Source organism: Podarcis pityusensis (assembly GCF_964106645.2).
Source record: "Podarcis pityusensis genome assembly, chromosome: 6".
Lineage (NCBI taxonomy): Eukaryota > Metazoa > Chordata > Lepidosauria > Squamata > Lacertidae > Podarcis > Podarcis pityusensis.
The window spans coordinates 48,439,734-48,460,460 of NC_138030.1; the positions used below are offsets into that span (position 1 = coordinate 48,439,734).

The window sequence follows — 20,727 nt, forward strand, 5'->3', positions numbered from 1 at the left end:
GTCCCTATTTATGGTAGGCTAAAGTATAAGGAGGTTGCCACATCTTGCTCTTCCACTTCAGCCTGAGGCAAAGACAACTGGTTTCTGTGGGGTAATAAAACCACTTCCTTTCTTCCCTGTCTAGGATCACAAGGTTCAAGGCCAGGGGCAGGGATTTTTGAAACAAAGGTGAGCGATGGTCTACTCTCTGCTCCCTCAATATGAAAGAGTCTATAGATTGAATGATTCAGCTAATTATTTTGAAAAGATACTATATAAGAGGACTTCCACTGGATCAGACCAAAAACCCCTCTAGTGCAGCATCCTGTTCTCACCGTGGCCAACCAGAGGAGTGCAAAGGCACTCTTCCCACTTGTGATTTCCAGCAACTCAGGGGCATATACTGCCTCTGACAGTGGAAGGTAGAATCTCGCTGTCATGGCTAGTAGCCATCAGTAGGTAGCCTTCTCCTCCATGGCCTAGTCTAATCCTCTTTTAAAGCCACCCAAGATGGCAGCCATTGGTTTCACTATGCATGAGGTGATGTAGTCTTTTCTTTGGTCCTTCCCAAAGCCTCCAGTATCCTTCACTCCATTCCAGTATTATGTGAGAGATCTTCCTTTCTCCACACAATACATAATTGCCTTTTAACCTAACCTGTGGTAACACAGGGTTGTGGTAGGGATTAAATGTAAGCCACCCTCAGCTCCTTGGAGGAAAATGTAGTATACAAATGCCATAAATAAATGTCTGTATTATTACTAATAAATTTAAATTCATATCCCATTCTTTCTCCTAAAGGAGCCCAGCATGGTAATGTGAGGTTAGGAATATATTGTTGCAAGCCCTGCAATTCCCGAATGGTGTGAGGTTCCAGGGGTACTTAGGGTGCATGCTTCCTTCAGAAATGAGACCATGGTGTCTTTATGATATATAGTTTATTTACACAGCAGGTGGCGCTGTGGTCTAAACCACTGAGCCTCTTGGGCTTGCTGATCAGAAGGTTGGCAGTTTGAATCCCTGGGACGGTGTAAGCTCCAGTAGTTCTGTCCAAGCTCCTGCCAACCCAGCAGTTCAAAAGCATGCCAGTGCAAGTACATAACTAGGTACTGCTGCGGCAGGAAGGTAAACGGCATTTCCGTGCGCTCTGGTTTCTGTCACGGTGTTCCATTGTGCCAGAAAGCGGTTTAGTCATGCTGACCACATCACCTGGAAAGCTGTCTGTGGACAAATGCTGGCTCCCTTGCCCTGAAAGCGAGATGAGCACCGCACTTTATAGTCGTCTTTGACTGGACTTAACCACCCAGGGGTCCTTTACCTTTACCTTACACATATATACAGGGTGAGTCTTTTTAAAGAGGCCCCATGGAACATGTGTACTCAGTATCTATGGGGCCTCTTTTAAAGGACTCACCTTGTACAATCTGAGCCTACGATGGAGGAGTTCACAGCATTAACACCCCAAGAGGGTCTCACTTCTCCCATAGCCACAGCCATGGATTCACAAACAGAAATCAAGTATTACTCTGCCTTCTCCCAGCTTGTTGCTTTGACATCTGGCCCACATCACTGCCCTCTCAACTCTGCCTCTGTCTTTCTAGCTATCCAAGAGTTGAGGGAGGGGATGGAGTATGGGATAAATCAGGCATAGGCAAACTCAACCCTCCAGATGTTTTGGGACTACAACTCCCACTATCCCTAGCTAACAGGACCAGTGGTCAGGGATGATGGGAGTTGTAGTCCCAAAACATCTGGAGGGCTGAGTTTGCCTATGCCTGGGATAAATACACGAATTTATTAGAGGTAAAAACACCATTATGGCTCTCACTGCTGGAAGCTATAGCAGTAAAGAAAAAGAATATCGGAGAAGGGTGGACAACTTGCAGAAATTTATTAAAACAAGAAGGAGGAGAGTAACATTTTGAAATTTTAAATTGATTGTGAAACTAATGAAATGTATAAACTTGAAAAGTATAAATAAGAACTTTAAAAAAAAACACGAGTTGAGGGAGGGGCTCCACCCATTTTCTGCCTCCCACAGAGCCCCTTCCTTTGCTCTTCTGACACCTGTCCAGGAGGCTAGCCTGCCTATTACAGGTATTAGAAGATTAGATTTCATCACTTGCTGGACCCAGAGATTAGAAAGGTCAGTCATACAGTTTAACACTCCCAAAACACATAGGGTTATATTTTGTCTTCTCCTGTGCATCACTCTCAATTCACCTAGTTTGCTCTGTTTCTTTCGGAGATCTTCACAACCCCTGTCTCTGACCTTTCTAAAAGTCTCCTTTCAAATAGATCTGTGCTGTGCAAATTATCCTCAGCATCTGCAAAGCTGCTAGAGAATCATCCAAAGAGGAGCGTTTGCTTTCAATGGGTTTGGGGCTGGAGGAGGAGGAGGAGCTGGCAGTCCCACGCCCCTACGAGGACAACAGAACTGACTGGCGAGGTTGGAGGAAAGGTTTCAAGGCCGGGAGGCGAGGCAAGCCTCTGGAAACGAGCCCGATTGGGGGCGGAGCCCGCCTCGGTAATACGGAGCTCGCCATGGGAGTCGCCCATCCACATTCCCCCCGGAAACTCGCCGGGCAAGTTTGAAAGCGGCGCTCAGCCTTTCCACGAAAGCGGGGTTCCTGCTTCTGCCTGAGCCGAGCAACAGCAGCCAGCGACGCCGGACGAAGATGGGGGTGACGCTGGGCTACTGGGATATCCGTGGGGTACGTAGGGGTCCTTGGTTGGCGGGGGGGGGGGGGCAGGCTGGGGATGTCTTTTGGCCAGCAGAGCTCCGGTCCTGGTACCAAAACTCACGCTCTGCTCCTGATGGGCGGGCGTGTATTCTATGAGTGCCTCGCAGGCAGACGTGCAACAGGTGCAGCTTTCCGAAGACGCATCTGCAGCGGCGGTAGAAAACTTCGCCCGTTGACTTCTGCCTGGGACTTAAAAAATCACAGACAGGGAAACGGGCTGCCGGAGTCCGGCGAGAGGCTCAGGCTGCAACCCTCTTCCCGCTTACTAAGCCACCCAACTCGGGGAAAGACAAGGATATTCTACTATCAGGGCCGGATTTAGGTTTGATGAGCCCCTAAGCTACTGAAGGTAATGGGGCCCTTTATATGTCCACCTGTCCTTTGCCAACAACAAATTGTCGCTATTTTTTGTGTTGAATATTTGCAATTTGGTAATTTATGGACCTAAAGCCATTTGCACATAACAAATAGGAGCTTACACAACACAAAACACTGTTGCTGTATGTAGGTTTTATTTTATTTGTTTTTTATCTTATATTTTGGAAATGGACATCCATTTGGGGGGGCAAAAGAGTGGGGCCCTAAGCTATAGCTTGTTTAGGTTATAGGTAAATTCGGCACTGAGTTATTGTTATTTATTGTATATAAGCTGCTTTGGGATTCATTTGGATGAAAAGCATCATAGAAATACAATCAATCAATCAATCACTCAATCAAACGTCCGGTGCTCCAGCATCTATTTAGCACGCTGAAGAGCAATCGCCGCTGTCTCCAGACACCTGTGGGGGAGACCCGGTCTGAAAGCCCGGAGAGTCGCTGCCAGCCCGTGTGGACAGCATCAGGCCCCACGCGGAGTTGGCGTGACTCAGCGCCAGACCTCGAGTTCCCTGAAATTCCGGCTTTGGCGCGGGGGCGACGGGATTGCATCGTCAGCGCGTTTCCTGTGGCCGCGATTTCCCCCTTGATTTTCACGGGGAAGCTCGGAGATACGCCCCGACGGGCAAGCTGAGCAGCCAATCCCGGCGCCGAGCCGCTTCCCTCCCCTCTTACCTCTTCAATCCGGTGCCAAAAAGGGTTGGATAACAGTTGGGTGACGGTGTCATCAGCGAGAGTGAAAAGCAGTGATGGTGGTGCAGGAGGAGAAGGAGCCAGTTCCATCTTGCCAAAAATTCAGCCGCCTCCCTCCGGGAGACCCGCGTCTCTGGAGTCCTAAGGAGGCAGGCTGGCCACGTCTTTTTTTCCTTTCCTCTTCTTCCTGCGCTCTGTGCAGGTGCAAAAAAGCACATCCCAGCCCCATCCTGCTCCCTGGCCCCAGATCTTTGTTCAAGTACCAGCTTGTCCCTGCCCGGAGAGCTCCTGGAAACGCACTTAACATCCTAGATAGAATTGTAGAGTTGAAGGGGACCACGAGGGGTCATCTAGTCCAACCCCCTGCAAAGCAGGAATCTTTTGCCGAGCATGGGGCTCGAACTCCAACCTTGATATTAAGAGGCTGGTGTTCTCCTGACTGAGCTACCCCAAGGACCTTCTGGAACAGAGTTCCTTTTCGGTAATGGTGCCTTGAATGTGGAATGCTTTCTGCATGGCAATGACATGGCAATATTTTTCAGTGCCACATTCAGGTCTCCCTTTTTGCCCAGCGCAGGTGGTGCCAGGGTGGTAGTGGGGGGAAGGCAAGTGCCCCCCATAAGGAGCTCCCCCCCCCGCTGCCACTTGACCCCCATTTCTCCCGTCATTAAAATATGCTGTATTTTTCTCTTTTTCTGGAGCAGTCGCTGTAATGCCCAGGCATTTGGGGCAATATTTTTGTTGGAGCTGCCTTCCTTCTCTGCTTCTACCTTTCCCTCTTGTTCTCTTTCTTTGTTGGTTTTGTATTCTATTCATATGTTGCAGGAACAGATTTATTCACACTTTTATACACTATGCTGGAATCTTCTTGATGAAAGGTGGCTAAGAAATATTTAAAATTAAGAAACAAATGAGAAATGAAAGCTTTTGAGCTTGCGCCTATGCTTGAAAAGGAGTGGGGAGCACCCAAGCCAAGAGGGTAGGCTCCTTCCTGTCACAATAAACCATGGTTTTATGTGATGTCTGATCACAGCCACTGACATGCAACAGGGTTTTCAGTAATGCGAGGAGGCTATTGAATAGTAACCTTGTTAGCATGTGCTATCTTCATCCGTGAAGTATCAGCAGACATGTCAGTATCCTTTGCCTTGGGCCATTGCTAGTCTGGAGCAGATGTAATTGTCTGCTTTTTCCACCACTGGTGATTATTCTGCCACTAAATAATTGTCTCTTCCTTTTTGCAGCTTGCCCATGCAATCCGACTCCTTCTGGAATACACAGGGACCGCATTTGAGGATAAACAATATGCACCTGGAGATGGTAAGGAGCTGTCCCTTTGCAGCCAATAGTGAATCCCATCAGCAGTTAGGATTATTGCCAGTTGCCTTATTTTATTTTATTTTATTTTATTATTTTATTTTATTTGCTTAGTGTCTTTGAATTATCTAGCTGTGGGAATGGTAGAGAGGAGAGAAAACAACATCCAAGAACACTTAAAAATAGATGGATATATAAATACATAGATAGATAGATAGATAGATAGATAATAATTTGCACCTTTTATTTGACTTTCACAAAAGAGTAGGATTAAATCCTGGTGCAGCTGCTGACTCTGATCTTCAGGGGTGGACTGAAGGTAGACAGCAGCTTGCGAGTTCTGGAGGCCACTTAGTGTGCTCCTTGCTGGGATTCCTGCAAAGATAGCTGGGCTAGGAGGACCTTGATCTGAGCCAGAAAGACCTTTATGTTCTCAAGTAACCATGCACTCTCAAGATCACTTATGGCAGGCTTCCTCAACCTTGGCCCTCCAGATGTTTTTGAGACTACAATTCCCATCATCCCTGATGACTGCTCCTGCTAGCTAGGGATCATGGGAGTTGTAGGCCAAAAAACATATGGAGAGCCGAGGTTGAGGAAGCCTGACTTAAGGGTTTCTGAGTATGCCTTCTGGCTTTTAAACATGCAAAACTTCCTGGTGAACCTCCAGGATTCAAGGGTTGTATGTGTGTTTAATGCAGACCACATGAAATGTTTTAGTGATGCGACTTGGAATGCAACAGATGATCTCTTGCTGTTGTATGCAGTATGGGTTGTATATTGGACAGTGACCAATTCAGCCCTGTGTTTTTACAGCTAGAATGACCTTCCCCAACCTGGCACTGGCTGTTTTGGACTATGGCTCCCAGCATGAGATTACTAGGATTCATGCCTGATAACCCCCTTAGGAATGGAGCCAAAAACACAAGAGAATCTGGCTATGAAGGAGAAAACTTACTTTTCATACCTGTATTTACAGCTCCTGATTTTGATGCAAGTCAGTGGCTTAATGCGAAGGAGACGCTGGGCTTGGACTTCCCAAATGTATGTAGCAACTGTGGAAACAACCAGCAACATGTTGTTGTGCATTGATGGGGATGGTAGGGTCATTCTCCTGCTGCTCCCTTTTGAAATGAGTGAGAGCTATCAGGGGTCGCAGCTCAGTGGAAAATGATGATGGTGTGTGAGCAGAATCTAAAGCAGTGGATTGGCTGGAGGTTGAGATCCGCAGTGCATTCCTGGCTTCTTGCTGGAGCAAAGGAAGCCAGAGGCCAGAGGGCCTTTCAAGTGTGCCTGGGGAAGAAGCCAGGCCCTGTAAATTCTGCAACAAAATTCTCACGCACAGTTCTCTAGTTTATGAGGGCTATGTTCTGTTCTGAGCAACTTTCCAAGGGCCACATGCCAGTGCTGGGCAGGGCCACAGGCAAAACTGGGTGGAGCAATGCAAATTTTACCGTTATGCCTTAGGCTAGTTTCTGCACATATTCTCTCAACCATCTCTGTGTCCAGGGCAGGACTAACCATTAAGCAAAATAAGCATGTGCTTAGGGCATCAAGTAGGGCACCACAGGAATTTTCCATTGCCAGATTTTCAACATTAGTGGTCAGAAATTGCTGAGTTGAGTGTTCGTTTTCTCAGTTGAAGATTATCAAAAATCCCAGCAGAACAACTATGCAAGAAGACAGGCTGGATGCCTTATCTCTACCAAGTATAGAAGCAGATGTGTTATGCAAGATTAGTTATGAGGATCTGATCAAAGACTTTGCAATTAGAAAAAGTAGGAGAAAATTTTTCAGATATAAATAAAGTGGAAGTGTAAAAAATAAACATTATTTTCCATCTTACTGTTGGTTTTGTTTTATTTTGAAAAATATAATTTTATTTTATGGTTTATTATTGTTATATTTTGAATTAGATATACATGGAGGCATCAAAATCTTTTAAGCGCTTAGGGCCTCTAAAGACCTTATTCCAGCCCTGTCTCTAGTCTCCATTCAATGAAACAAGAAGCACACACCTTAAACGCCATACATTTAATGTGCAAGACTTTCCTCAAAGATTCTGTGGGACTTGGGGGACTTGAGAAAGACTGGAAGCTACTACACCTAGGATATGAAAACTATCACCTAGCAGTGCGAAATGGCTTCTCTTGAAGCCATTTCAGCTTAGAAAGCCTTTCGGTTGATGCTGTTTCTCCTAAGTAAATGGGAAGTTGTCCATCAAGGATGAGAAGGTAATGAAGTTTTATGGGTAGCTTCATCTGCACTGGCACCATTAACCTTTCCTATCCTTTCCTTAGCTCCCTTATCTAATCGATGGTGAGACGAAGATCACACAAAGCAACGCCATCATGAGATACATTGCACGCAAGCACAAGATGTGTGAGTCTTTTTGGCACTAGTGTTTCTTTGGAAGCCAGCTTAAAATCAATCAATTAATTAAGTGACTGATAATATTCTAGCCAAATAGTTGGTTAGTGGGTACTCTCTTACCTTCTGTGTATGTTGCATTTCTACAGGTGGTGAGAGTGAAGAAGAAATGGTCAGAATAGATATGCTTGAAAACCACATTATGGATCTGAGAATGGCCTTTGCCAAAGTTTGCTACAGTCCAGATTTTGTGAGTTTTGTGGTTTGCATCCCCCCTTCCCAAATTGGAACTGATCAGGAATCTAGCAGATGTTGAGAATCATTTGGGGATCAGTATGGTGTGTGAGCGGGTCAAAAGATAGCACTTACGTAAGGCTGAACAAATAATTCTTTCTGCTCTTGTGGGACTGGGAGGGGAACAAAAGTCTGTAAAGTTACAACCAATAAGCAGGCATGAGAGAGAAAGGAAGTCTATAACTGGGGAGTCAGTAGTCCAAGGTTTCGCAAGAGTTGAGCTGGAAATCAATCTGTGTACCTAATAATTCAAGAACTTCTGGTTGCAGGAGAAACTGAAGCCTGAGTACCTGGAGCAGATACCTGGAAAACTGAAGCTGCTCTCCCAGTTTTTGGGGGACAAGAAGTGGTTTGCAGGAAAGAAGGTACATGTGCTATGTATAATTCTATAGAACAAAGATGTCTCTCTAGTTCTAGGGCTCAATTTACAATGTTTTCCACTTGTAATTTTCTAGATCACCTATGTAGACTTTCTTGCATATGACATATTGGATCAGCACTGGATGTTTGAGCCAAAGTACTTTGATCAGTTCCCAAATCTGAAGGATTTCCTTAGCCGCTTTGAGGTGAGATTTACTGTGATGTATGCACTGATCTGCCTGTTGTCTTTGTCCATGGAGTTTTCTTGGCAGGGATACTGGAGTGGCTTGCCGGTTCCTGCTCCAGGTGGATCACGTTTGGTCAAAACTCTCCACGATGACCTGTCCATCTTGTATGGCCCTACACGGCATAGCTCATAGCTTCTCTGAGTTATTCAAGCCCCTTCACCACGGCAAAGTGCCTGGCATGCTCTGGTCCATGGGGTCACAAATAGTCGGACACGACTAAACGACCAAACAACACCAACAACATGCACTGATCTGCAGTAGGAATTGTTCTTATATTGATAGCAAAGGAAATGCAATTCCTCGAGTTGCTCTTTGTCTCCCACAGCAACAACTCCGAGTGGTGTGGCAATCATTCCTTCTTCCCAGGCAACTCTGTGAACTCTGTAATACAGCTCTGTGATTGGAAACTCTCAGCACACTTAAGGGACTACAGCTCCCAGAATTCTTTGGGGGGAATTCCATGACTCTTTAAAGGGGTATCATAGCACTTTAAATGTACATTGTACATTGTGCATGTGGCCTTAGTCTCAGTGCTGCCTTTGTGGAATTCAAGCAGGGAGTAGCATGGGGACAAAACCAGAATTAGTTAGCTGCGTTGGTTGCCAGGGGGTGGGGGCAGCCTGGTCAACCCCTAGGTACACTCCTACAGGCAAGCAAGAGGCATTATCAGAGTTCAAGCACACATTTCAGCATGGCGAAAACATTTCTGAAGCATTGTGGATCCTAAACAGCTATTTTCAGTTTTTCTCGAGAGTCAGGTTTAGACTCTTGCTATGTGTTGCTGTTTAATGACTATTCCCTTGCAGGCTTTGGAGAAAATTTCTGCCTACATGAAATCTGACCGTTTCATGAAGGCTCCCATCTTTTGGAGACTCGCCAAGTGGAGCTATGAAAAAGTGTAGAGGAGACTGTGAACCTTAAAGCCTCTGCAGATGGGTGTTGGCATCAGTGATGGCCCCTGAGTGAATCACCATCCCTTCATGCTTTTAAACATGTATATTATGCTGTGACCCTTAATCCAGACTGTCATTAATAAAACCTATTGGATACTGAACAGATTGTGCTGGCTTCTTAATTTTTCTGCCCTGCAGCCACAAAAATTTTTTCCATTTGTGTTATGTACTTTTCAATTCCCATGCTTCAAAGTTGGGTTTAAAATGCTGCCAGCAAATCAAACTGGTGACTACTTGTTTATCAAAAGAGCTTATTCCAAGAGCTCACAGGGCACAAAACAACCTGAATGGGGGTGGGGAGGAGGAGGAGGAGAAGAAGAAGAAGAAGGTTGTCCTCTACAACATTGCCCAGTGCGCTGTGCCAATAAATACCTGCCAACCAAATACACTGGCAGGAAGCATTGTGGTCTAATGCAGCAGGTTTTGTTTGCCCAATTTGTAAGTGCTAGCATGCCAATCCTTCCACTTAAGGCTTTTCTATGTGAGCCATCTGTAGTATGTTTTTTTTAAAATTAGTAATTTCTTTAATATTTCACCAGTCAAATTTTCAATAAAGATATGCAGTAGAAGACATGGGGCAAAACAGTGTGTGTACGCATTGTTGGAATAGGCAACAGCCTTTAATACAGTACAGTGGTACCTCGGGATGCGAACGGGATCCGTTCCGGTGCCCCGTTCACATCCTGAATAGAACGTAAGACGCAACGGTGCGTCTGTGCATGCACGGATGGCGTTTTGCCGCTTCCGCGCATGCACGTGACGTCATTTTGAGCGTCTGCGCATGCGCGAGTGGCAAAACCCAGAAGTAACACGCTCTGTTACTTCTGGGTTGCCACGGAGCGCAACCCGAAATCACTCAACCTGAAGCACATTCAACTCGAGGTATGACTGTATTGAGGAGAAAAAGCCCCTTAGGGGATAATTCGCTTTGCCACTTTTTAATAATTATTAGTAAGACTCTGTCTGAAGTCCTCTCTTCTAATAACTGGCTTCAGCCTATAGTATCTGGCTGCTCTCCAGCTGAACCCTTCTGAGAGCTGTCTGTACCAACCTGGACTGTAGTCTTGAGCCCGCTTACTATTGAGAAAGTCCCCTTTAACTCTGTTGGGTTTACTACTACTACTACTACTACTACTAATTTATTATTTGTACCCTGCCCATCTGGCTGGGTTTCCCCAGCCACTCTGGGCAGCTTCCATAGAAACCAAAAATACACTAAAATGTCACATATTAAAAACTTCCCTGAACAGGGCTGCCTTAAGATGTCTTCTGAATGTCAGGTAGTTGTTTATCGCTTTGGCATCTGATGGGAGGGCGTTCCACAGGGTGGGCACCACTACCGAGAAGGCCCTCTGCCTGGTTCCCTGTAGTTTTGCTTCTCACAATGAGGGAACCGCCAGAAGGCCTTCGGCGCTGGACCTCAGCGTCCGGGCAGAACGATGGGGGTGGAGACGCTCCTTCAGGTATACTGGGCCGAGGCCATTTAGGGCTTTAAAGGTCAACACCAACACTTTGAATTGTGCTCGGAAACGTACTGGGAGCCAATGTAGGTCTTTCAAGACCAGTGTTATCTGGTCTCGGCGGCCGCCCCCAGTCACCAGTCTAGCTGCCGCATTCTGGATTAGTTGTAGTTTCTGAGTCACCTTCAAAGGTAGCCCCACGTACAGCACATTGCAGTAGTCCAAGCGGGAGATAACTAGAGCATGCACCACTCTGGTGAGACAGTCCGCGGGCAGGTAGGGTCTCAGCCTGCATACCAGGTGGAGTTGGTAGACAGCTGCCCTGGATACAGAATTGACCTGCACCTCCATGGACAGCTGTGAGTCCAAAATGACTCCCAGGCTGCGCACCTGGTCCTTCAGGGGCACATTTACCCCATTCAGGACCAGGGAGTCCTCCACACCAGCCCGCCCCCTGTCCCCCCCAAAACAGTACTTCTGTCTTGTCAGGATTCAACCTCAATCCATTAGCCGCCATCCATCCTCCAACCGCCTCCAGACACTCACACAGGACCTTCACCGCCTTCACTGGTTCTGATTTGAAAGAGAGGTAGAGCTGGGTATCATCTGCATATTGATGAACACCCAGCCCAAAGCTGGGATGATCTCTCCCAGAGGCTTCATATGGATTTTAAAAAGCATGGGGGAGAGGATGGCACCCCACAAGTGAGAGCCCAGGGGTCTGAACACTCATTCCCCACCACCACTTTCTGAACACGGCCCAGGAGGAAGGAGCGAAACCACTGTATAACAGTGCCCCCAGTGATGAGACATGTACAGGTTTGAGCAGTTAAGAAACTTCCCAAAGTCTAACCCACGCATCTCATTTGACCTTAAATAAATAAATAAATAAATATCACCCCGCCTCCCAACATGTCATATTGGAACTTTATTAAATAAATATTTACAGGCCACACTTTCATAAAAACAATAACATGGTGGTGAATGACATAAAAATATCACAGTACAATATCATGGGTTTAAAATCAAAACACTCTTCCCAGTCTGAGTTGAGAGCAAATTTTGAAGCACTCTTCAAAATTTGTTCTATTGGCTGGGGGTGGGGGGACCTGCAATGGGGAGAGCTGTTCTCTGGAGCAGGTTTAATATGAGTTTGCGGGCTTATGTGCAATAATAAAGCCACTTTTAGGATTATGCGTATTTGCAGGTTTTCTAAACTGTAATAAAAGCCATCCCCAAAACATTGCTTCCATGTCTGCCACCTCATTAAAAATAACACTAAATAAAGGGCTCCGGCCCTTTAAAAGGCTGAACTCGACGCCGCCGCTGCTCCCTCCCTCCTCCGAGGTGGCTGCTGGCAGTGAGGCTGCGAGAAAGGGAGCTCGACGGGAGAGGAGAGGACAGCGAGCAGCATGACGATGATTTTGGGCTACTGGGACATCCGAGGGGTGAGTTCCTTGCGCAGAAAGGGAGGGAGAGCCGAAGAGGCGCCCCGTCCCGTCCGCCTGCTGAGTCGGGTTCCTGCCTCGCTTTGCAGAGCCTTCCGAGGCGCTCGCTGTTCCCACCGGGGGAGTCGCGCCTGCGGGTGCCCCCTGCGCAAATCGGCGCCGTCCAGGGGCCGCGGGCCCAGAGCTAGCCGATGTTTAAGCCCTGGTTGGAGAAACCTGGGCAATTGTGTGCCCTCGAGGACGAGTGGTTTCTAAGGCGAGGAGGAAGAAGTCCCTCGGGGACCTTTCCTGGAAGGAGCCCGGGTCCCGGCTGGTCGCGCCGAGGAAGCGCGCTGCCGTCGAGGCGCTTTGCTGGAGATCCCCAGCGGATCCCTCGGGGCAGCGGCTGGGGAAAGGCAGAGGGAGCACGCAGGGATGCTCCAGGTGTCTGCTTCTAACTACAGTGGTACCTCAGGTTACATACGCTTCAGGTTACATACGCTTCAGGTTACACACTCCGCTAACCTAGAAATAGTGCTTCAGGTTAAGAACTTTGCTTCAGGATAAGAACAGAAATCGGGCTCTGGCGGTGTAGCGGCAGCAGGAGGCCACATTAGCTAAAGTGGTGCTTCAGGTTAAGAATAGTTTCAGGTTAAGAACGGACCTCCGGAATGAATCAAGTACTTAACCCGTGGTACCACTGTATATGGGAGATGACGGAGGGGCTCTACCCATTTGTAGAGCACAGAGCCCCCTTCCTTTGTTCGCCTTACACCTCACTCAGTGCCGGATTTACATATAAGCTAAACAAGCTATAGCTTAGGACCCCACTCTCTTGCCCCTCCCCCCAAAAAACTGGATGTCCATTTCCAAAATGGGGGCCCCCAAAAAATGTAAAGGGGACAAAATCAGGATGTACATTTCCAAAATATAAGATAAAAAACAAATAAAATAAAGCCTACATACAGTAACAGTGTTTTATGTTGTGTAGGCTCCTGTGATGTAGGTAATGGGCTCTGCCTGCTAGCCTGCTCCCTAAAATATCACTGGTTTGTTCATTTCTGTATATCGGATGCCTACATTCTGCATGCTACTAACATGAGTTTGACCAAACTGCGGGAGGCGGTGGAAGACAGGAGTGCCTGGCGTGCTCTGGTCCATGGAGTCACGAAGAGTCGGACACGACTAAATGATTAAACAACAACAACAACACATTCTGCATGGACTGGTTGCATGGCAACCTGTGCAAATGACTTTAGATACCTATTAGGTCCATAAATTACCATATAGCATATATTCAGCACAAAAAAGCGACAATTTGTTGTTGACAAAGGACAGCTGGACATATAAAGGGCCCCATTACCTTCAGTAGCTAGGGGCTCATCAAACCTAAATCCGTCCTGACCTCGCCAGGAGACAAATAACCGGCACAAGGCCACAGTTTTTAAACCTTGGGTGACAAGCTGCAGTTAATCAAAACAAGAAAAGAAAGCTTTTGATCTTGTTCCTATGCTTGAAAAAGTATACCCAGCCCCCAAACCTTGACAGTAGGCTCATTTCTGTCACCAAAAACCGTGTTTTCCTGTCATGTCTGATCACAGCCACTGACATGAAACAGGGGGTTCAGTGATGCCAGGGTGCTATTGGACAGTAACCTTCAGTTGCAAGCATCTGCTATCTTCATCTGTGAAATTTCAGAAGGATGCCAATATCCTTTGCCTTGGGCCATTGCTAGTCTGGAGCAGATGTAGTTTGCTGGCTTTTCTACCAATGCTGATTATTCTTCCACTATTCTTCCTGCAGCTCGCTGGTGCGATCCGACTCCTTCTGGAATACACAGGGACCCCATATGAGGACAAGCAGTATGCGTTTGGAGATGGTAAGGAGCTGACTCCAGAGGAGTTTCTAGCTGCATTATCAAAGTAGAGGGACAAACAAGCGGGAACCTATAGCTACCTTCCTCCTGCCCTGCGTGTGACCTTCTCAGAGCCATTTGGCTGGTCACTGCTGGAAGCAAAATGGCATTTGGTTTCCTGTCTTGGTAAGGCAGTTTTGCAGTCTCATTGATTAAACATTAGATGTGTCTAAGCTTTGTAGCTGTTAATTGACATAGATGTTCACTGTTGCTTCTAAGGTATAAGTATTTTAAACATGGGAATTGCCTGTCTTAAAGGCATGGGTGAGCTGTTACTTAAAATGTTGCTTTTCCCCATTGATTGCTTGATGTTAGAGACATGGCCGGCAAAGAGGCGGAGGAAGAGGCAGAGGAAATGAGAAACTTGATTCTTTCACACAACAAAAGTGAGATAAGCCTTCTCTGGAAGGCTGCCTGTAAGGTTTCCCAGCAGCACAGAGATGAAGGAGCAGGACGCAGGTGGTAGGAGGCAATTAGATTTAGCTCCAGAGGAAAATTGGCTGCACCTGAATTTCCAAGAAGTAGGAGGCGGAGCAAGCGATTAGAACAAAGCAAGGCCAGCAGGAAGTGGGGGCAGGCCTGGCTTATATCTGGCCTTGGGAGGGATTGCTGGAAGCCTGTTGTTGCTGAAAAACATCAACTAGTAAAACTGCAAATGTTTCATGTCTTTGTGTGAGAGAAGTGCTAACCTGACACTTAAATACAGTGGACCCTCTGGATACGAATTAAATTCGTTCCTGGGGTCTGTCTGCAACCCCAAAAGTCCATAGGCAGAGGCACCGCTTCTGCGCCTGCAGTGAAACCTGGAAGTATACACTTCTGGGTTTGCTGCGTTCGTAACCCGAAACTTACGTGCCCAGAGTGGTACTTAACTAGAGGTTCCACTGTATGTGTTTTAGGGGTGGGGAGCTGAATCCAGCCTGTGGGTCAGGTTCAGACATTCTCTCAAAGGCCACTTCCACAATCATCTGATGACCCCATGCTGGCAGGTGAAGAGTTTTCCTTTGCCCACATAGGGTAGCCAATCCCAACACGGCTTGGTGTCAGTACCAATCAGCTGATTGGGGCTTACAGAAAGGCTTCCTCGCTAAGGAACCACACTTAGGAGCACACTTCAAAGTCCCTATTGTTTCTTTACAGCCACATACATACCTGCCCAACACCAAGTGTCACATAGGGCAAGTGTGATTGGAAGAAATGGCTTCATGAGCCAATTTGGGACCTTTGCTGGGCCTAATCTGGATTGTGGGGCAGATGTTAACCACCACAGATGTATGTGGAAGAGCTATGGTAATTGGCTTTTTAAAAAGAAGTCACCAAAACAAGTTTTTGTTATGGCTGAACATTCTGATGTGCTTCTTGCGTGAAATCTGGAGTTCTGAAGCTGGCCTCATAACTTCTTACATCAGATTGCTCAGTTATGATGTTTCTTCTAAAACACACTTTCCACCTGAAGCAGTGACAAGAGGGGAAATAATTCTTTAATGCCATTGTGGCTCCCCCCCTCCAAAACAGAGGATTGTGAGGAAGGGCTGAAAGTGCCCTCATATCCTGTTCCACCTCCTGCTGCCTTGATACAGAGAACCTCTTTGAACCTTTGCTACTTATCACTGACCTTGCTCATAGTACAGAAACCATGTGCTTATCTCTTGACCAACAATGAATCCCTTCAGCAGTTAGGATTATTGTCAGTTGCTTTGGTTTTTTGCTTAGTGTCTTTGAATTATCTAGCTGTGGGAATTGTGGAAAGCAGAGAAAAAATATATCCAAGAACATTTGGAAATAGATGGAGCTTTTTTAAAGAAGTACGGTAACTTGTGCTTTTTATGTGCCTTTCAAGAAAGACTAGGATTAAATCCCAGCACAGCTGCTGCCTCTGATCCTCAGTGGTGGACCAAGGTTAGACAGCAGCCTGCAAGTTCTGGTGGCCACTAAGTGTAAGCCTCCTGCTCAATCTGGTCAGACCGTCATCTGGCCAAAAAGGTGGTTACGTTCTCATGTAACAATGCACACTGAAGATCACTTAACAGTGGCTTAGTGTTTCTGAGTATGCCTTCTGGCTTTCATACATGCCAAATGTCTTGGTGGACCTCAATGATTTTAGGGTTTGTGTGAGTGTTTTATGTAGGCCATGTAAAGTGTTTAGTGATGGGAGTTGAAATGGAACAGACAATCTCTTGTTGTGTCTACTTCTAGATGCAATTGCCTCTTTAAAAGTATGGGTTGTACTTTGGACAGTGGCCAATATGTTTCTACAGCTAGAATGACCTTCCCCAGTCTGGCACTCTGGTTGTGTTGGACTATGGCTCCCAGTATGAGATTGCTAGGATTCATGCCTGATAACCCCCTTAGGAATGGAGCCAAAAACACAAGAGAAGCTGGAAATGAAGGGGAAAATAAGCCTGACTGGTATAGAAGTGAGAGCAGACTTACCATGGACTTACTTTTCATACCTGTATTTACAGCTCCTGATTTTGACAGAAGTCAGTGGACTAATGTGAAGGAGACGCTGGGCTTGGACTTCCCAAATGTATGTAGCAAATGTGGAAAAAACCAGCAACATGTCGTTGTGCATTGATGGGGATGGTGGGGTCATTCTGCTGCTGCTCCCTCTTTGAGATGAGTGAGAGCAATCAGGCCAGAGTCCTGGGCTCTTTCTCATCCGGCTCTGCTGCACTGCTGCTTCAAGTACAGGTCGCAGCTCAGTGGAAAATGATGACGGTGTGTGAGCAGAATCTAAAGCAGTGGATTGGCTGGAGGCTGGAGCCGGTGCATTCCTGGCTTCTTGCTGGAGCAAAGGCTGCCAGGAAGCCAGAGGCCAGAGGGCCTTTCAAGTGTGCCTGGGGGGAGAAGCCAGGCCCTGTAACTTCTGCAACTAAACTCTCACACACAACTCTCAAGTGCAGTGTTTCCCAATTGGTGGTGGCAAATTCTGTGCAAAATTGTTACGTCAATCCTTGAGTAGCCCTAAATAATGATACTAGAGCTGTGATGCAAAAACTAACACCCAACAGTGTGTTTTCTCCTGAAGCCATTTCAGTTTAGACATCCTTTCTGCTGGCATTGTTCATCCTATGTAAATGGGAAGTTGTCCAGCAAGGATGATGGGGCGATGAAATATTCTGGGTCTTCTGCACTGGCACCATTAACTTTTTCTATCCTTTCCTTAGCTCCCTTATCTAATCGATGGTGAGATGAAGATCACACAAAGCAACGCCATCATAAGATACATTGCACGCAAGCACAAGATATGTGAGTCTTTTTGGCACTAGTGTTTCTTTGGATGCCAGCTTAAAATTAACCAGTTAACTGATTGATAATATTCTTGTCAAATAGTTGGTTAGAGGTGCGCTCTTACCTTCTGTGTATGTTGTGTTTCTCCAGGGGGTGAGAGTGAAGAAGAAATCATCAGGATGGATATGCTTGAAAACCAGCTCATGGATGTCAGAATGACCTTTGCAAGACTTTGCTACAGTCCAGATTTTGTGAGTCTGGTGGTTTGAATCCTCCTTCCAAGTTGGCAATCCAGCCAATGATGAGAATGATTTGGGGATCCATATGGAGTGAGTGGGTCGAAAAAAAGCTCTTATGTAAGTCTTAACAAATACTTTCTTTCTGCTCTTCGAGGGCGAGCAGAGGAAGAAAAGATCTTTAGAGTTAGAGAGAGAAAGAGAGTCCTATAACTGGGGAGTCAGTAGTTCAAGGTTTCACAAGAGTTGAACTGGAAATGAATCTGTGTATGTAATAATTCAAGAACTTCTGGTTGCAGGAAAAAGTGAAGCCTGAGTACCTGGAGCAGTTAGCCGGGGAACTGAAGCTGCTTTCCCAGTTTTTGGGGGACAGGAAGTGGTTTACAGGAAAGAAGGTACAAGGGCTATGCCTAATTCCATAGAAACAAAGATGTCTCTCTAGTTTTATGGATCCATTTAAAATGTCTTCCTCTTTTGATTTCCTAGATCACCTATGTAGATTTCCTTGCATATGATGTATTGGAACGGCTCTGGATGTTTGAGCCAAAGTACTTTGATGAGTTTCCAAATCTGAAAAATTTCCTTGACCGCTTTGAGGTGAGATTTACTGTGTTGTATGCATGGATCTCCAGTAGGAATTGTTCTTTTATCCATAGCAGAAGAAATGCGATCCACCAACCAACTGAATACTGGCAGTTTCCCTTAATCTGTCACTTTCTTTATACATCCTTATTCACAACCAGTCCACAGGGTTGCACTGAATGTCAGCCTCCTCTTCCTCCTCAGACCACACTCACTCTATGTGTTTAAAGTGCTATGATAGCACTTTAAAGAGTCATGGCTTCTTCCAAAGAATCTTGGGAGCTGTTTTTTTGTTTGTTAAGGGTGCTTCCTGCAAGTTACTGTCTGGCTCTAAGAGCAACTGTCCACATTGGTTTAGCAATCAATTCCCCTTCCCAGGTAACTCTGGGATTTCTGAACCGTATCTCTGTGAGCAGAAACTCTCAGCGCACTTAATGGACTACCGCTCCCAGAATTCTTTGGGGGATGCCATGGCTCTTTAAAGGGGCATCATAGCACTTTGGATGCACAGTGTGAATGTGGCCTTAGTCTCAGTGCTGCCTTTGTGGAATTCAACAGAGAGAATAATGGTTACAAAACCAGAATCTGTTGACCCGGATCCCTCAGGATCCATTCCAAGTTTATGATTCTATGACTTCTATGGCTCTGCTTGCCATTGGCTCTGGCTCTACCTAATATTGGTCTCCTTTCATCCTTTCTGAGCAGTTCCACTTGGTGCCAGCCTCCACAGATTTACACATGTGCACCCCCTCACTTATAGATATTAAATACTCTTGTTAAGGGGGGGTAGAGACACTGTGTATATGCCATCACATAGGAGTTGTGCATTCTAACACTAGGGGTGTGCGTGTTTCTGCAGGGTTTTCCTGCAGAAAGGTGCTTCCCCTGCCTCACTCCCTTCACACATCCACACACACACACACACACACACACGCTGTGTAGATGATATACATGCTATGAGAGACTGGCAAAATTGCACAACAAAAAAAATCTGCTTCTCCAGATAATGAGAAAGTATTTGCTGGGCTGTGTGTGTGGCAGAATCCACAGAGAAACTCTGTCATGTTTTTCAAGCTATCTGTTGTTGCTGTATACCAGGCGTAGGGACCCTTTTTCAGCCAAGGCCATTCTGTTCTGAGGAAGCTTCTGGAGGCCACTGTCAATGGTGGGCAGGGCCAGAGGCAAAAGCAGCTGAGCAATTGCTGTAAATTTTATTTTTTTACCATAGGCTCATTTCTACATGTGCTCTGACACTCAACTCTATCCTCCATCTAAGGAAATGAGAGGCATTCTCAGAGTTCAGGGACACATTATAGCCAGGCAGAAACACATAAGAAGAGTGCAAGCATGTCCTAAGTGCAAAGCATTTTGGGTCCTAGACAACTGTTTCCAGGTTTCCTCCAGAGTTGGATTTAGACTCTTGCTATGTGTGATGCTGTTGCTGTTTAATGACTCTCTCTTGCAGGCTTTGGAGAAGATTTCTGCCTACATGAAATCTAGCCGTTACCTGAAGACTCCCATCTTCTTGAGAAATGCCCAGTGGGGCAATAAAAAATAAAAGAGGAGAATGTGGACCTTAAAGCTTCTGTAGAGGAGTGTTGGCATCAGGGATGGCCTCTGAATGATTCACTATCCCTTCGTGCCTTTAAACATGTATGTTATGTTGTGACTCTTAATTAATGTTGTCATTGTGACTCTTAATTAATGTTGTTGTTGTGATAAAAAAAAAAAAAGGATACTGAAACAATTGTCCTGGCTTCTTATTCCAAGAGCTCACAGGGCACAAAACAACCTGACTGTGGGAGAGGGGGGAGGAGGAGGAGGAATTGTCGTCCCTTGCAACATTGCCCAGTGCAACTGATGCCCTTGTGCCAATGCTTGTCAGCCAGATACACTGGCAGGACACATGGTGGTATAAAGCCACAGGTTTCGTTTCTATGATTGGGAAGTGCTAGCCTGCCTTTCCTCCCAATTAAGGCCTTTCTACATGATCCATAAAAGCATGCATAAGTATCTCAGAATGCTTAGAATTAGCCAAATTGACAGACATAAGACAAAAACCAAAAAGTGAAGTAAAAAAAAGAATGGGAGTGCCTAAATGAATACCTCAAAAGTCAAGGTTCGAGGGCAGAAATCTGGCTGAGTCTGGAATAACCTTGTGAAGTGAAAGGATATGAAAGAAGGATTTATATCTAGATGTTAGGATAGAGATGATAAAGAAAACAGGAAAACAGGAAGACAAAATGAGAGATAAAGGAGGTGCTGTGGGATTGGTGGAAGTCAATGTCTTGATGTTGTTGTTTTAGTGTTTATAATATTAACTTGTAAGATATGGATTTGGTTTTTTTGCTTTGTTGTTGTTTTTTAGTTTTCGAATGTTGATTTTTGTGTGTTGTGTATTGTTATTTTTTGATATCTTTCGTGCTGTTGTTGTGTGGAAAATACTAATAAAATTTATTTTAAAAATAATAATAATAAAAAAGCCTGCCTAAGTAGGTTTTTTTTAGTTCTTTCCGTAATCTTTCAACAGTTAACTTTTC

General features: G+C 45.8%; 2 protein-coding genes across 2 annotated transcripts in view; both read left to right on the top strand.

Moving 5' to 3' along the window:
- The first annotated feature begins 2,442 nt into the window (after nucleotides 1-2,442).
- Nucleotides 2,443-20,727, top strand: part of LOC308479533 (uncharacterized protein) — a 28,223-nt gene continuing 9,938 nt past the window's right edge. The window contains exons 1-8 of the mRNA XM_081010239.1: nucleotides 2,443-2,693; nucleotides 5,036-5,111; nucleotides 6,088-6,152; nucleotides 7,409-7,490; nucleotides 7,628-7,728; nucleotides 8,042-8,137; nucleotides 8,228-8,373; nucleotides 8,639-8,776. Of these exons, the coding sequence (XP_080866365.1) occupies nucleotides 2,658-2,693; nucleotides 5,036-5,111; nucleotides 6,088-6,152; nucleotides 7,409-7,490; nucleotides 7,628-7,728; nucleotides 8,042-8,137; nucleotides 8,228-8,373; nucleotides 8,639-8,776 (740 nt within the window). The 5' untranslated portion in view covers nucleotides 2,443-2,657. The remainder of the gene's footprint in view (nucleotides 2,694-5,035; nucleotides 5,112-6,087; nucleotides 6,153-7,408; nucleotides 7,491-7,627; nucleotides 7,729-8,041; nucleotides 8,138-8,227; nucleotides 8,374-8,638; nucleotides 8,777-20,727) is intronic.
- Nucleotides 12,088-20,682, top strand: GSTM2 (glutathione S-transferase mu 2). Its single transcript, XM_081011916.1, has 8 exons — nucleotides 12,088-12,241; nucleotides 14,024-14,099; nucleotides 16,601-16,665; nucleotides 17,306-17,387; nucleotides 17,520-17,620; nucleotides 17,905-18,000; nucleotides 18,092-18,202; nucleotides 19,653-20,682. The coding sequence occupies exons 1-8, from the start codon at nucleotides 12,206-12,208 to the stop codon at nucleotides 19,743-19,745; spliced, it is 660 nt and encodes a 219-aa protein (XP_080868042.1). The 5' UTR covers nucleotides 12,088-12,205; the 3' UTR covers nucleotides 19,746-20,682.